The sequence below is a fragment of the Eubalaena glacialis genome, chromosome 12 (genome assembly GCF_028564815.1).
Source record: "Eubalaena glacialis isolate mEubGla1 chromosome 12, mEubGla1.1.hap2.+ XY, whole genome shotgun sequence".
Taxonomy (NCBI): Eukaryota; Metazoa; Chordata; class Mammalia; order Artiodactyla; family Balaenidae; genus Eubalaena; species Eubalaena glacialis.
In genome coordinates this window covers 6,575,159-6,591,835 of record NC_083727.1, presented here as the reverse complement: position 1 = coordinate 6,591,835, position 16,677 = coordinate 6,575,159, and the positions used below count along the sequence as shown (strand labels likewise).

At 40.2% G+C, this 16,677-nt stretch overlaps 1 protein-coding gene across 4 annotated transcripts in view; it reads right to left on the bottom strand.

Annotated features, from left to right (window-relative positions):
• PRKN (parkin RBR E3 ubiquitin protein ligase) overlaps positions 1–16,677 on the bottom strand; it is a 1,187,061-nt gene that overhangs the window by 558,158 nt on the left and 612,226 nt on the right. For all 4 annotated transcript variants that reach the window (XM_061207251.1, XM_061207252.1, XM_061207254.1 and 1 more), the window contains exon 6: positions 8,123–8,238. In XM_061207251.1, coding sequence (XP_061063234.1) covers positions 8,123–8,238 — 116 coding nt within the window. The remainder of the gene's footprint in view (positions 1–8,122; positions 8,239–16,677) is intronic.

Here is a 16,677-nt window from a genome sequence, read left to right as displayed (position 1 = left end):
AAGTTTATAATGAATTGCTAATTATAAGGATAAAGTTGCAATTAAAAGCAAATGCACAAGTCACTTACAATATTTTTCTAAGCAAAATTAGCTCTTTAAAGACTCTGTGGGCATTTATTTCCAATGAAAATGGACCTTAAAAATAATGCTCGGGGGCTTCCCTGGTGGCGCAGTGGTTGAGAATCTGCCTGCTAATGCAGGGGACACGGGTTCGAGCCCTGGTCTGGGAGGATCCCACATGCCGCGGAGCAACTAGGCCCGTGAGCCACAACTACTGAGCCTGTGCGTCTGGAGCCTGTGCTCCGCAACAAGAGAGGCCGCGATAGTGAGAGGCCCGCGCACCGCGATGAAGAGTGGCCCCCGCTTGCCGCAGCTGGAGGAAGCCCTCGCACAGAAACGAAGACCCAACACAGCCAAATAAATAAATAAATAATAATTAAAGGTGCTAATAATTTAAAAAAATAAAATAAAAAAAAATAATGCTCGGCTGTCACCAAAGTATTAGTGAGGGCCACTTGGATGCTTTAGGAATACAGCTGCTTCTTAACATCCACCATCAGAAAATGAACTGCTTAAAATCCAGACGGTTACAACATGGAAGGTTGACCTTAATAGATACGAAATTGGTCCAGAAGGATTTGCAATATTGTCCTACTAGTGCCAGCGGGGGCTGCTGTGCACCTGCAGCGACAGTTAAATGAAAAGGTGAGGCTTATGAATTTCATGCACAAGCACCTGTAACATCTCCAGGAAACCCCGCTGATGCAGCCGCTTGGATCTGAAATCTACAGGGTTCCCTGCAGGAGAAATGAAGGTCACTGACTGACATTAAAACTGACATGGCTCACATTTCAAAGTCTCAGTGTTGATAAAATACTTCTTCTGTTTTTATAACTGACCCCAAACAATATAGCTGAGTAATCTATCTCCTATGAGTAGGACTCTGAAATTTGGCTTTCTCCTTTATTTCTTATAGTGCCTTAAAACTCTCTGTTGATTTCTCATTAATTTATTTTATTTAACTCAGTTTGGAAAATTCCATTAGATTTAGAAGAGATTTTTAAAAGTAGAGAGTTCCATATAAAAAGAATTTGTTTTCTGTTTGTCACACTGAATAAAACAGATTTACTTTAATCCAAACCAGCAAAGATTTATGTAAATCTCTTAGATGCAAAGACTTGTGCAGGACATTGTATCAATAGCATCAGTCAGGTTTGCACATCAGTCAAGCTTGGACCTCATCCTTCTAGCAGCCTACAACTTAGAGCGGACAGGCATGTATACAGCTGTTTTCTTCAACTCTTACTGGTGTTTAAATTGTCTTTGTATTTCACTTTGCTGCTAGTATTTTCCTTTTCACATGCAAACTTACCTTCCAACCTCACCAGATAGCTTGCCTTTTACTGTCCAGAGAAAACTGGGACCATGCAGGGGGTAAGGTGTGATGAGAGAAAAACACACAGGCCTTGATGTGTAGGTTGGTTCAGCCAGTTCCTCGTGGTAAGACCAGGTGTAATTTTTAAAATGTCTTAGCCTCAACTTCTTCATATGTCAGATAGACGTTCAAAGAATTTGAAATTAAAGAATTACAGGTCATTAAGCACCACCTTCGAATTTCAAAGGAGGCAATGCAATTGCCTTATTGTAAGGCTTTACCCACATGAAGGATTCTCCTTTCTGGAAGAGTTTATAGTAGCTCTCCCTCAAGACTGGATCAGACTGAGGTGTGCCACACTTTTTCAGGAAAGAATCTCACAGCTTAAGTAGAGAGATCTTACTCCAATGGGCTCTGGGCACCGTGTGAAGTAACTCGTTTCAAGCTAGAAGACATATCTTTGAAATTTCCTCTTTCATCTCAAAAAGTTATAAGATATTCCATTCTACTATAGAAGGTACTCCTGTTTATTCTACTATCAATTTGGTATTCTGATTTACCTTTCTCTAGAAAGCTATGTAAGATGGACACTCCAAGATACTCCCATACTCAAAGGGAAGTATTTTTTGTTCCTGGCATGTTACATTACCTAGGAGTATACATACTATTTGGGTCAGATAGGAGAAATATATAGATCTGTATGCTCCAAGAAGATCACTGCTGCTATGACACATACACACACACAATTTCAAGGATTTTTCCATTACAGAAATAAAGCCACTTACTGAAAAAGACTCTGTGATGACCTAGATGGGTGGGATGGGGGGGACGTCCAAGAGGGAAGGGATGTATGTATACATATAGCTCATTCACTTCACTGTACAGCAGAAACTAACACAACATTGTAAAGCAATTATACTCCAATAAAAAAAAAGATTTCAGTTAAATCCTATGTGAGTATACCTGTAGTCTCTCACAATGCTCTTCAGAGCCTGATGATGAATAAAATCATACGTTTCCATCTGACACCAAAATGTCAAGAAAGGGTAAAGTTGATAGAAGATAGCCATTAAGCAACATAAAAGGAACTTCTATATAGAATTGACAAGAGAAGCTTAGACATAACAAATGCATTCAAAGGGAACATAACTAAGATACCCATTTCTCATCTCTCTTTGTTAAATCAACGAATGAATTCATACCAAAATACTATCAAATCATAGTCAAATCACTCTCCCCCAGGAACACCAAGAACAAGTCCAAACAGACTTTCAGATAAACCTTTACTAATCTCCAAGCCCAAGTAAATCTTTTAAGTGTGCAATCCAAGGCATTGCTTCAGTAGTCAGAATGAACCTTAACACAAATTTGAAAGCAAGAAAATTATTGAAAAACATTTATATCAAACAACAATGACATCGAAAACATAAGACTTTATTGGAAGAGTTTAGGAAAATTACAAGGTAGTAGTGCTTCTTAGATTTAATGTCCTACTGGGAAGTGGACTACAGAACATGTTTCTGGAAGGTTAAATTTTGACTGTAAACATGGTTGTTTTTTAGTTTGTCTTCAGCTTTGTAAACTGAGGAATAATGAATAAAGGTGAAAAGTACAGGGATGTACTAGGCAGCTTTAGAAGAAGCAAAGCTAGGGAAGGAGGGTGGTGATTTTTTTCTTTTTGCCAAATGATATCATGGTAATAATTTTTCTATTTTGTATGTTTTCAAATTTTATATTTTTAAATTTTAAGAAGGCTCATTTTGTAAAGTAAGATTCACGGAACAGAAATACTGTTTTCCCCTGATATCAGGGTGAGCCTCAAGATATACATACTGGTTGGGGAAGGAATACAAGTCTTACTTTGGCATTGCCCGTGTCATTTTTTTGTGGCTGAATATTGTTATTCCTGAGTGCAACTGAGGTATCCAGGAATGTGTTGAACCTTTTTGATATAATTTCTATTGTAAATACTTAACAGTACAGCTATTATGCCTTCAAGTGCTGTAATTTCTGGTTTTGGCTCAAGTTTTTGCTTTTGGCTCAATTCACTATTTACTCATAAACCTAAGACTATCAACTGATAACCTGAACTGGATGAAGATCAAGCCACTACTGTAAATAAGGAGTGGGGACTGCAAGGCTGGATGGCAGACGGGAACCTGAAGGGTCACACAAAACCTCAGGATGTTTTAGCCCTTAAATAGTTCACTTTTTTCTTTAAGAGACAGGAAAATATTTTATATACAATATAAACTCAAAAGACACAAATCACATACCTGAATTAAAATTTAAGCCTAACATCTGGAAATGAATAGCACATTTATCTTATGCATTTTTCTACATATTACAACCACATATGTGTCATTTGGAGGGCAGTATCATTGAAAACCTCATTTTTTATTTTTGCATCTGTCAGAAGACAGGACCACAAACAAGTGCTTTCTCAAATGATGCTATTGATTTATAGGCTGTGAACAAGGACTGTTTCTACCTTTTGCAGTTCTTCAGAACCAGTCAGAGCCTTACAGATTACCTACTTCAATTCTTGGATTTTATAAGGAAACTGAAGGCTTAAGAGATTGTTATATTGCTAAGGTCAAAAAATTAGCTTAGTGGCATTGGAGTTCCTTGAATATGTTATTATACACTTGTAAAGAATCATAAAAGGAGAGAATTATTATTAAGAAGGTAGATGAAAAATGCCAATCTCTTTTTATACAAAAGTACATGTTTGTAAGCACAAAAATAAATAAAATTCGTAACTTGCTACCAATTCTCTACAAACTATTTCAGAGAATAGAAGCAGGATAAATGCTTCCTAATTCATTCTAGGAGGCCAGCATTACCTTAATATCAAAACCAGACAAAGGCAATACAAGAAAACTACAGACTAATATCTCTCATGAACATAGAAGAAAAATCCTCAACAAAATATAGCAAATCAAATCTAAAAATGTATAAAAAGTATTATACACAATGGCCAAGTGGGATTTATCCTAGAGTTTACAAGGCAGATTCAACATTGAAAAATGAATTAATGTAATCCATTACATCAACAGACTAAAAAAGAAAAATCACATGATAATATCAATAGATGCAGAAAAAAAATCTGACAAAGTCTAACATGCATTCATGATAAACACTTGCAGTAAAGTAGGAATAAGAGGGGGACTTTCCAAACTTGATAAACTCTATCAACAAAATATCTACAACTAATGTCATACTTAATGTAAGAAACTTGAACTTTCCCACTAAGATCAGGTACAAGACAAGGATGTGCTCTCTCACTATTCCTTTTCAACATCATACTGTAAGTCCTAGCTAATGAAATAAGGCAAGAAAAGGAAATAAAGGTATACAGATTGGGAAGGAAGACAAAAAACTGTCTTTGTTCACAGATGATATGATCATCTATGCAGAAAATACAAAAGAATCGACAAAAAAATCCTGGAAATAATAAGCACTTATAGTAAGGTTGCAAGGTACAAGGTTAATATGCAAAAGTCAATTGACTTCCTATATACCAAGAATGAATATGTGCAATTTGAAATAAAAACACAATACCATTTACATTGGCACCTGAAAACTGAAGTACTTAGGTATAAATCTAACAAAATATAAAATAAGACTTGTATGAGGAAAACTACAAAACTCTGATTGATGAAATCAAAGAAGAACTAAATAAATGGAGGTATTCCATGTTTGTGGATAGGAAGACTCAATATTATCAAGTTGTGGGTTCCTCCCAAATCAATGCATACATGCAATGAAATTCCAATCAAAATCCCAACATTATTTTATGGATATCAACAAATTGATTTTAAAGTTTAGTTGGAGAGGAAAAGACCCAAAATAGTCAACACAATATTGAATGAAAAAACAAAGTTGGACTGACATTACCTGACTTCAAGACTTACTATGAAGCTATAGTAATCAAGACAGTGTAGTGTTGGTGAAAGAACAGACATAGAGATCAGTGGAACAGAATAGAGGGCCCAGAAATAGACCCTGATCTTTGACAAAAGAGCAAAGGCAATACAATGGAGCAAAGATATTCTTTCCAACAAACAATGCTGGAAAAATGGGACATCTACATGCAAAAATGGACCTAGACACAGACCTTACACCCTTCACAAAAATTAACTCAAAATGGATCACAGACCTACATATAAAACACAAAACCATAAGACTCTTAGAAGATAACATAGGAGAAAACCTAGACGACCTTGGTCATGGCACAACTTTTTAGATACAACACCGCAGCCACAAGGCATAGAAGAAATAATTGATAAGCTGGACTTCATTAAAATTCAGAACTTTTGCTCTACAAAAGACAATGTCAAGATTATGAGAAGACAAGCCACAGACTGAGAGAAAATATTTGCAAAACACACATCTGATAAAGGACTTATCCAAAATATACCAAAAACTCTTAAAACTCAACAAAAAGAAAACGAACAATCTAATTAAAAAATGGGCCAAAGACCATAACAGACATCTCACCAAAGAAGACATACAGATAGCAAATAAGTGTATAAAAAGATGTTCCACATCATATGTCATCAGGGAAGTGCAAATTAAAGCAACAATGAAATATCACTACACAGTTATTAGAATGGCCAAAATCCAGAACACTGACAACACCAAATGCGGGATAGGGTGTGGAGCAACAGGAACTGTCATGTGTTGCTGGTGGAAAAGGAAAATGGTACAGCCACTTTGAAAGACAGTTTGATGGTTTCTTACAAAACTCTTACCATATGATCTAGCAATCACCTTCTTCGGTATTTACCCAAAGGAGTTGGGAAACTTATGTCCACACAAAAATCTGCACATGGATGCTTACAGCAGTTTTATTCAAAATTGCCAACAGTTGGAAGCAACATGACATCCTTCAGTAGGTGAATGGATGATTAACTGACATTCAGACAACAGAATATTGTCAGTGCTAAAAAGAAATGAGCTGTGAAGCTATGAAGACATGGAAGAACCTTAAATGCATGTCACTGAGTGAAAGAAGCCAACCTGAGATGCCTACATACTGTATGATTCCAACGATATGACAGTCTGGAAAAGGCAAAACTATGAAGGCAATAAGAAGCTCGGTGGTTGACAGAGATGGAAGGTAGGGCACAGAAAAATTTTAGGGCAATGAAAATACTCTATATGATAATAGAATCATTGACATGTCATTATATATTTGTCCAAATTCATAGAATATACAGCACCGGCAGTGAACCATAAGGTAAACCATGGACTTTGGGTGATTATGGTATGTCAGTACAGGTTCAACCTTGGTAAAAAATGTACCATTCTGGTGAGGATGTTGCTAATGGGGGAAGCTACGCATGCGTGGGGACAGGAAGTATATATGAAATCTCTGTACCTTCCTTTCAATTCTGTTATAAACCTAAAACTGCTCTAAAAATAATGTCTTTAAAATTCTTACCTTGCACTAGTATGATAAGGAGTATACAGAAAAAATATTTACAGGTAAATTAACACTATCCTCTGGTTTTAATCTATTTTGTGGTTAATTATGTCTAATTTGACTAATGATGTATGATTGGTACACATATGAAAATAAATAAAATAAACATGGACATTTACAATCTAAAATGGTGCAACCTTCCTCTGGAAATAAACTTGGCAACATGCATCAAGAACTTTAAACATGTCCATTCCACTGCCCTCCTGTTCCAATTCCTTTGCCTGTGTTCTTAGACTCAAAGCATGCAATAATTTCTGGAAAAGGGTATGGAGTGCAGTGTTACTTACTAATAGTAAAATAAAGTAAAATATTCCCATATGATGGAATCTTAGGTACCTATAAAAATGTGTTTTCATGGAATACTCCATGGCAGGGAAATCTTATCATGCTATCATGTTAAATGGAAAAAGGCACATACAAAACTCTATATACAATATAATTACATATAGCACACACACACGCACATATGTACATATACACACACACACACGCACTATACAGACATGCAAATGTTCAGGCATACTCAAGATACCGGAAAGAATTAAACCAAAATCTTTTTAACCATGAGGATAAAATTTCTAGCACTTTAAGTTAATTATTTCTAAAATCAAAAATAAACCATTAACAGGAAAAAAACACAACAATCAGCAAAATACAAATGCAGAATGGCTTTAATGACATCCCTATGCATGAATCTGTCAACATAAGGAGAAATAGTCATTTTCTCTAACCTACGGAGAGGGCATTCCTCTGCTGCCTGATATGAGAAGGGGCCTTATTCAATCAAGTGGTTAGTTATACATACACACTTAAATCTAACTGTGTATGTACAGTAGCTGTGTATGAATACAGTAGCTTTTATTTATAAAATCCCCAAAAAATAATGACAGGAAAATTTTTCTTGCAAGAGACAATATTATTTTTCCAGCAATTGTCTCCTTGTGTATCTGGGAGGTGGTTCATTTCCTTAGAAAGATGTTGTGAGTTATTAATATAAAGGTCACAGCTTAACAGCAGGAAACACAGAGGCAATGCTCCTAGTAAGATAATATGATCAACACTACATATTTTAATGCCATCTTTATGAACTTTAATGGAAGGTTCTAAAATACTGGCTGGTGGGCTGCATTCTGACTTATAGAAAAATGTTTCGGATTTCTCCTTTGAAAACTTAAAAAGTGACTTTAATTACCTATTGTTTTCAGAGACGTTGAGAAAGCCAGATGTTGAGAGCAACAGTGTTTTCAGATCCTTACCTGATGTCCGTACATGTTATGCAGGTGATGTCTCGACTATTTGTTGTGATCAGGTTCAAAGCTACTGATGTTTCCTTGTCAGAGGTCGGGTGTGCTCCACATTTAAAGAAAAATTCCTGAAAGAATGAGAAATACGATCACAGACATGGAATCCGGCTGGCCATTTCCCCCTCTAAACATTTTCACAGTAAAGAATCTCTTCAGGAGGAGAAGAGATCTATCATTAGGTGTGAGTCTGAAATAAATCAACATCAACTCTTTTGAGGGAAACTAATGCCCTTGTACCAAACTATTCAACAAGTCCTCTTTTTAGAAGATTCCACTTGTCTGCTAGTCTTTTCTTCTTTTTCTCTTTCAGCCAGGTTGCTGGGGGAACACTCTGTGTGTGCCCCTAGCTCACCTCTCGGTGAGAAGTGAGTCTGGTAAAATAACACAGTGTGGATGCAGGAGGAAGCCTGAAATAGCATCTCGAAAATGAGGAAGAGGAGACCCTGAGCCACGAAATGATTTGCCCAAAGTCAGACAATCAGAGGTGAATCCAGGAAGTAACCCAGGCTTCTTAAAGGGAAACTCAGTGCTTTTTCTACAGGATCACCGCACAGTTGGTCAGTTAGCAGCAAGAATATAGTACAGGGTAAGAAATCTAGCCATCTCAACTACTGATAAGCATGCAAATATTGCAGACTTACGGAGGAGCAGAGTGTGCCCCTCCCCTCGTTCTGCCCCCTTTGGCATCCCAGAATTCCCTGGGAGTCTCACCTGCCCACCCCCCACCAGGCAGCTAGGAATGTTCTAAACCCGCACCTCTTTCCTTCTTAGTTCACTTCCCAGCCCTGTCCTGCCACACACTCCTTTATCTTAGCTTGTGGGATCGTAGTTCCCCAAGCAGGGACTGAACCCTGGCCCTCGGCAGTGACAGTGTGAAGTCCTAACCTCTGACCACCAGGGAATTCCCAAGATACATCTTTTTGATTGATAATATTCTCCCTTCTCAAACAAAATATTTTTTGTTTTTCTTATTTTTTCCTTCTGTTATTTCTGTATTTTTCACATACCCCTTTTCCCTCTCACACTCCAAAGTGTTTGACAGGTAAGTACTCTGCTTCTTGTCAAACAGTCTGTACACCTTCCATGGTAATAACATCCATGAAGCTAAATTGTGTGCCACTGCAAAACTTCTGTACAAATGTAACACTGGAGGACAGAAGAACCCTTGCATATACACTTAATCCTCAGCTCCATTTGTGTATAACTACTGGGATATAGAAAGTATTTTCCCTTTAAACACTAGACCTGGTGTCAGCAAACTTTTATTAAAGCACCATATATTAAATGCCTTCAGCTTTGCAGGCCATATGGTCTTTGTTGCACTGCTCGACTCTGCACTGTTGTCTAAAAGCAGCCATGGACCATGTGCAAATGAATGGATGTGGCTGTGTCCTAATAAAACTTTATTTACAAAAACATGTGGCAAATTGGATTTTGCCTGCAGGCATACATTGTCCAACCAAAAGACCCTGAGATATTTGTGGAATGTCTTATTCACATTTGTATCCTAACAGTATACAGGACAAGCATTAGATATATTTTCTTAAATTAAAAAAAAACAATAGATTTACTTAATAAACGCTACCAGTGTTTCTTTATACATCTGACACCACCGCTCTTAATCTGTCCTTCCCCTGCTTGTAACCAAACTAACCTCCTCCTCCTCTGACCTGAGACACAGTGAGCCACACCTGTGGGTGTCAAAGTCCAACGGGCATCAGAATCACCCAGGAGGCTTGTTAAACTAGACATCGCTGGACCCGCCCCAGATGTTCTGACACGGGGCCAAGGATTTGCATTTCCAACAAGTTGCCAGGTGATGCTGTTACTACTGCTCTGCGGACCACACTTGAGAACCACTGAGTTACAGCAACATTAGCGGTATGGGGGGTAAAGTCTACTTATTCTTTCGGAAGACAGCGGCTGTAGCAGACCTCACTTATCACATGTGAAAATAATGTCATGTCTCAGGGAAAATATGTTACTCTTAAAAATCTGGAGTGTGCAGAGAAATGTCCTCAAGCCAGGAGTTTGGAACCCAGGCTGTTCTTAAGAACAAGTGTCTCATCAATTCCAGATGGTATAGCTGCTAGTTAGCCAGAAACCATCCTACCTGGGCCAAGTGACAGAGTAGCCAACCCGCCAGCCTGCAGTCCCAGCCCCGAAGATGAGGGTGTGCCAACAGTCCTGCTATGATGGGTGGGGTGTGCAGTGCAGCTGATGGGAGCCCGTCAGGCGTGTCTGTAAAGTCCCACGTGGCTTCCCTTGAAGCAGCATGGAAATCATACTGATTGTTTTTGTTTTCTCTTTTAACATGGAATGCCACCCTTTTCACTCAATTTTTTGAAATGATATACATCCTTCAAAGGTCAGTTCAAGGGTATTATGAAAAAGAGTTAAGGCAAACCTTGACTATCAAAACAAGACGTCTGGAGGACGTGACTGATCCTTGTGAAATACACAGAGCTAGCTGTGACTGCTTTTTGCAGATATGAAAAAAATGCTCACTCATAACGAAAAGTAATTCCTCCAAAATAGCTGAGTTGGCTGGACTATTGAGAAGGTATTTCATATACAGATAAATAGATAGTATTTATATTTTTTCTTAGCTTGCAGAAAGCTACTGGTAGACATTCAGCTAACAAATCACAAACTGCTCTAACACCAGCTAAAACTCAGTCAGATAAAAGCCAAAATCCTTTTTAATGGAGGTAGGGATTTTACAAACAATGGTATAATAAGTTACAAATGTTAGGAAAATTCCAGTAATTCACGTGGCATGATAGAATTAAAATACAAATTACCAACTCTGTATATTAAATATGTATCAATCATCAGTGAATTTCCATGCCTTCTCCACCAGTTTTTATGAAAGGTTCTTTTCTAGTGCTAGAGTAGCAAAACTGGTGGAGGGTCCGAGATTTTGCCCAGCTTGCAAGCTAACAGGTTAGCCTGCCACCGTCTCAGGGATGCTGGCAGAAGACATGAGACAAAAAAACTGCATGGCTCAGAGTCCAGGCAGAATGAAGTATGGACATCATGATTACGTCAGTTTCTCTGCCTCCCAACTCCCAGGAGATGAAGTGGCCAGGCCAAGCTAGCTGGGGGGTTTCTGCATCACAGCTGAGGACCCTGAGCTTAGGGAACCCAGATCTTTTATAAGGATCTGTAAGCCAACTTTCCCTTTGTCCTGAAGGGAGACACTGTCTTTATTACACTGAACAATAAGCAGGTCCACCTTTTACTCTAGGGAGAGATACACTATCATTATTTTCCAGGTCGTTTGCTATACAATTTCCTTGAAAAGATTATCCAGAAAAAAAGGGTAGTTAGTGCTCCCTCACAAGTTGTGCAGAAACTTGAGAGAACCCTGGAGAAGTGTCTCCCAATAGTAATAACACCGTTTCCCACAGCCTAATCAGCAGAACTATCTGATCATTTCCTGTCCTACACAATCAATGGGTTAGCATTTTCAAAATCTTTCTGATATTTGCAGGCCGCATTAAAAACACACAAACAATAAAGCAAAACAAAACAGAAGTAAGAAGAACCTTGTTGAAAAATTCTACCATGGGTATTTCAACTTGCTTATGTAGAGTTGTCATCTCACACACAGCTGCATGATTCTTTTGGAGTAATCGTCTATGAATTCTGCTTTTCTATGATGTTTTTCTCTTGATTGTTCAGATTAAAAAATCAAGGATGCCAAAGCCAGAAAAATCTTCTAGCCAGAGTCTAAGCAGTGTGGTCAGAAAGCTGACACCACCGTGAGATCTGGTCATCAGGAGCACGACACCATCTGATCCCCACAAGGACCTAGGAACCAGCTCAATCTGGGCCAGATGACAGCGGTTGTGCCCCAGGGCCTGGTTGCTTGAGGTGGCATTACTCTAGTTCCAGTGGGTGCCGGGTTTGACAAGCAAAGTTACTTCTATATCACCGGGGATATAGTCCCCTATGGGTGCAGAAGAGAAAACTTCTTGTTCATTGCGGGGAGGGACATCTGTCAATTCTAGTGAAGGAAATATAGGATCCTTATGTGGGTAAATGAAGAATCTCAAAGGGACCCACCCATCTTTCACAAATGCCATCTCACAGGTAAAATCAGCTACAAAAAAACAAGAAAGAAAACCAAACAAATCAAGTCCCATTAAATTCAATGAATTCCTCCACCCAGCCAGGAGCCGTAGTTCCCACTGGCTGGCTCACTTCATTTGGATCCATATACTCAGTTCTGGGAAGCCCTAATTAGCTATGGAGCTAAAATCTATGACAGTAATTGGCCAGGTTTTTTTCCCCCCAAATGATAGTGTGAACTATTTTAAAAAATGAAAAGAAAAATAATCCCAGAGGAAGACCTTAAAAAATGTGCTTGGGTTTATAATGTGACCCTGTTAAATGCTATTTAGTACCACAAGGTGCTTTTCACCTTATTAATACTAAAGAGAAAATCCAAAATACAACAGAGTTATATTCTTTAAGTTCTTAGAAACATACTCATATTTTTGCCATTTCTGTGGACAAGGCTACGATTCTTTCCTTCCATTCTCGCTGAGGCCTCATATTTTATCATAACCCACCCATCCTTTCCTTTCAGATCTTAGAGGACTAGCCCGCTGGCTGAATGACGCCCATTAAAAAGCAATGTTATACGAAGGGAAGGACCTGTGAACAGTTCAGTTCAACTGTTGGAAGCCACCTCTTTCTCCTCATTCCACTCTGCTACCTGACTCCAGACACTGCCAATGTTTCTAACAGACAAAGGGGAAAATGAAAAGTATGGAAACGAATAAATAAACCAGCAAACTCTGAATTGGATTAATACCAAGAACCCAATTTACAAAAACTTATAGAATCAGAAGCTAATCGTCAACTCTAAACACAAATTAATGCGTTCCAAATTTCTACAAAAATAACTTACAACTACCATCTGGCAAGCCCTGCTTGTCTCAAACACAATCTAGTTTCACAAACGTGAAAAAACAGCAGTGAGACCTGACTTCTTCCCTCATGAAACTTCAAACAACTTTTATCGAACTTCTTAAAGTTAACAATTTTAATAGATATTGATCAACAATTACATGTTTTCCAAATAAAAATTTTGTCTCTCTTTACAAAGAGTTAAATCCCATGTTAGTCTCCAACTCCTTCTTAGTTAATATCCCCCAAAGGCAACGTACCTTTCTTTTGATAAAATAAAAGGGAACACAATTTTCACTAGAAGGTTGCAGTGGATCTACGGTTTGTACTAAAGAAGTAACTGGCCATTTGCATGGGTCAGGGTCAAGTTAGGGAAGCAGGGCCCATACCAGTTAGTTCAGTTGAGAGAATTTAATGCTGACTGAGGTCTAGTTGCAAAGGTGATGGAAACCCAGAAGAACTAAACCAGGGCAGGAAGCTCCTTGCCATTAGCAGCATTAACGCAGGGTGATCTAATCACCGGGGACTGGGGGATGGGGGTAGGTGGGAGGATGGATAAGATGCAGCCCCTGCCAAAGACCCCAAGTTACCAAGTTACAACAGACAAACTGTCACTTAGAATCAATCTAAATGTCTCTCATGAGCCTAGAAATTCTGTCCGTAGTATCCTCAGTCCATCTCTCCTCAGCCTGTCCGCTCCAAGAGCTCCTCACTTGGTTATCTACAGGTTCTTTTGTAAGAAGCAACCGCTAGTTTTAAGTCTCATTATCCATTCAGAAATCTCATTATTAACGTGAATATGATAGTTTTAATTTTCTCTAAGCTAAAACATGACAAATGAGCATAATTACCATACTCTCCGCCTGGCACATAAGAAAAACCTGTAAATGAGCCATGCCATGACCTGCGCGTCTGTGCCTTATTATTAGCGAATCTCAGTTTTCATGCTGATGTGTTAAGACTCCCTTTGTATTATGTAAATCCAGGAAATAATTATATAAGCTTGGATATAAAATAATTATGCAACTTGTTAGGTTGTATAAGACTTGTAGACTTTGCTAATTTAACAATGCCGGTTGTAAAGTTAGGTTACACCTACGTAAACAAATAAAATCTCAAAAGTTTACGAGTCTGCCCTCATGTTCAATGATAAGTTTGTTTTCTCTTAATAAGGTGTTAATAAAGCCTCTAGATGATGTGCAAAGTTTATCAGGAGAAAGAAAATCAACATGCTCCCACAAAAAGCAAAACCACGTCAGATCTTTGCTGAGAAGGTCAGTTGCTGACTGTAAGCACCACAACCACTGCCAAAGCCTCACAGAAGGCTTTCCGCCTCCTGCAAGGCCGCCCGTCCTTCAGTTAACAACAAATAAATAGATGATATGCATATAAAGAAGCACGCACATGTGCACAGGCAGGTAAACGCACCAGAAACGCAACGTGCCAAGCCAAGCCATTCTAAGCAGGAAAACGTCTTACATGTGAAGTCAGCAAGCACACAGCTTTCTCATCTCACCACTGCGTCAGGTCCAATGGCACAGCCATTTTCATATCAATACAGCTATTGTTATACTCTAAAAGAATTTTTAAAATTTTATCTTATTACCAAAGTTAAAAGTATAAGCCAGGTCTGCTACCTAGTCCAATGTATAAAACAAAAATAAAAATGAAATTCTAAGATCCAAAAGGCAAGGAGGAGCTTCAAGATGGCGGAAGAGTAAGACGCGGAGATCACCTTCCTCCCCACAAATACATGAGAAATACATCTACATGTGGAACAACTCCTACAGAACACCTACTGAACGCTGGCAGAAGACCTCAGACCTCCCAAAAGGCAAGAAACTCCCCACGTACTCAGGTAGGGCAAAAGAAAAAAGAAAAAACAGAGACAAAGAATAGGGACGGGACCCGCACCAGTGGGAGGGAGCTGTGAAGGAGGAAAGGTGTCCACACACTAGGAGCCCCTTCGCGGGCGGAGACTGCGGGTGGCAGAGGGGGGAAGCTTCGGAGCCACGGAGGAGAGCGCAGCCACAGGGGTGCGGAGGGCAAAGCGGAGAGATTCCCGCACAGAGGAGCGGCGCCGAGCAGTACTCACCAGCCCGAGAGGCTTGTCTGCTCCCCCGCCGGGGCGGGCGGGGCTGGGAGCTGAGGCTCGGGCTTCGGAGGTCGGATCGCAGGGAGAGGACTGGGGTTGGCGGCGTGAACACAGCCTGAAGGGGTTAGTGCGCCACAGCTGGCCGGGAGGGAGTCGGGGGAAAAAGTCTGGAGCTGCCGAAAAGGCAAGAGACTTTTTCTTGCCGCTTTGTTTCCTGGTGCGCGAGGAGAGGGGATTCAGAGCGCCGCTTAAAGGAGCTCCAGAGACGGGCGGCGAGCCGCGGCTATCAGCGCGGACCCCAGAGACGGGCATGAGATGCTAAGGCTGCTGCTGCCACCACCAAGAAGCCTGTGTGCAAGCACAGGTCACTCTCCACACCTCCTCTCCCGGGAGCCTGTGCAGCCCGCCACTGCCAGGGTCCCATGATCCAGGGACAACTTCCCCGGGAGAACGCACGGCGCGCCTCGGGCTGCTGCAACGTCAGGACGCCTCTGCCGCCGCAGGCTCGCCCCGCCTCCTCCGTGCCGCTCCCTCCCCCCGCCTGACTGAGCCAGAGCCCCGGAAGCAGCTGCTCCTTTAACCCCGTCATGTCTGAGCGAAGAACAGACACCCTCAGGCGACCTGCACGCAGAGGCGGGTCCAAGTCCAAAGCTGAACCCCGGGAGCTGTGTGAACAAAGAAGAGAAAGGGAAATCTCTCTCAGCAGCCTCAGAAGCAGCGGATTAAATCTCCACAGTCAACTTGATGTACCCTGCTTCTGTGGAATACCTGAACAGACAATGAATCATCCCAAATTGAGGAGGTGGAATTTGGGAGCAACGATATATATATTTCTTTCCCTTTTTCTCTTTTTGTGAGTGTGTATGTGTATGCTTCTGTGTGTGATTTTGTCTGTATAGCTTGGCTTTTACCATTTGTCCTAGGGTTCTGTCTGTTTTTTTTGTTTGTTTTGTTTTTTACTAAAAAAAATTTTTTTTCCTAATAATTATTTTTTATTTTAATAACTTAATTTTATTTTATTTTATATTCTTCTTCCTTTCTTTTTTTTCTCCCTTTTATTCTGAGCCGTGTGGATGACAGGCTCTTGGTGCTCCAGCCAGGCGTCAGGGCTGTCACTGAGGTGGGAGAGCCAAGATCAGGACAGTGGTCCACAAGAGACCTCCCAGCTCCACGTAATATCAAACGGTGAAAATCTCCCAGAGATCTCCATCTCAATGCCAAAACCCAGCTCCACTCAACAACCAGCAAGCTACAGTGCTGGACACCCTATGCCAAACAACTAGCAAGACAGGAACACAGCCCCATCCATTAACAGAGAGGCTGCCTAAAATCATAATAAGGCCACAGACACCCCAAAACACACCACCAGACGTGGACCTGCCCTCCAGAAAGACAAGATCCAGCCTCATCCACCAGAACACAGGCACCAGTCCCCTCCATCAGGAAGCCTACTCAACCCACTGAACCAACCTTAGCCACTGGGGACAGACAC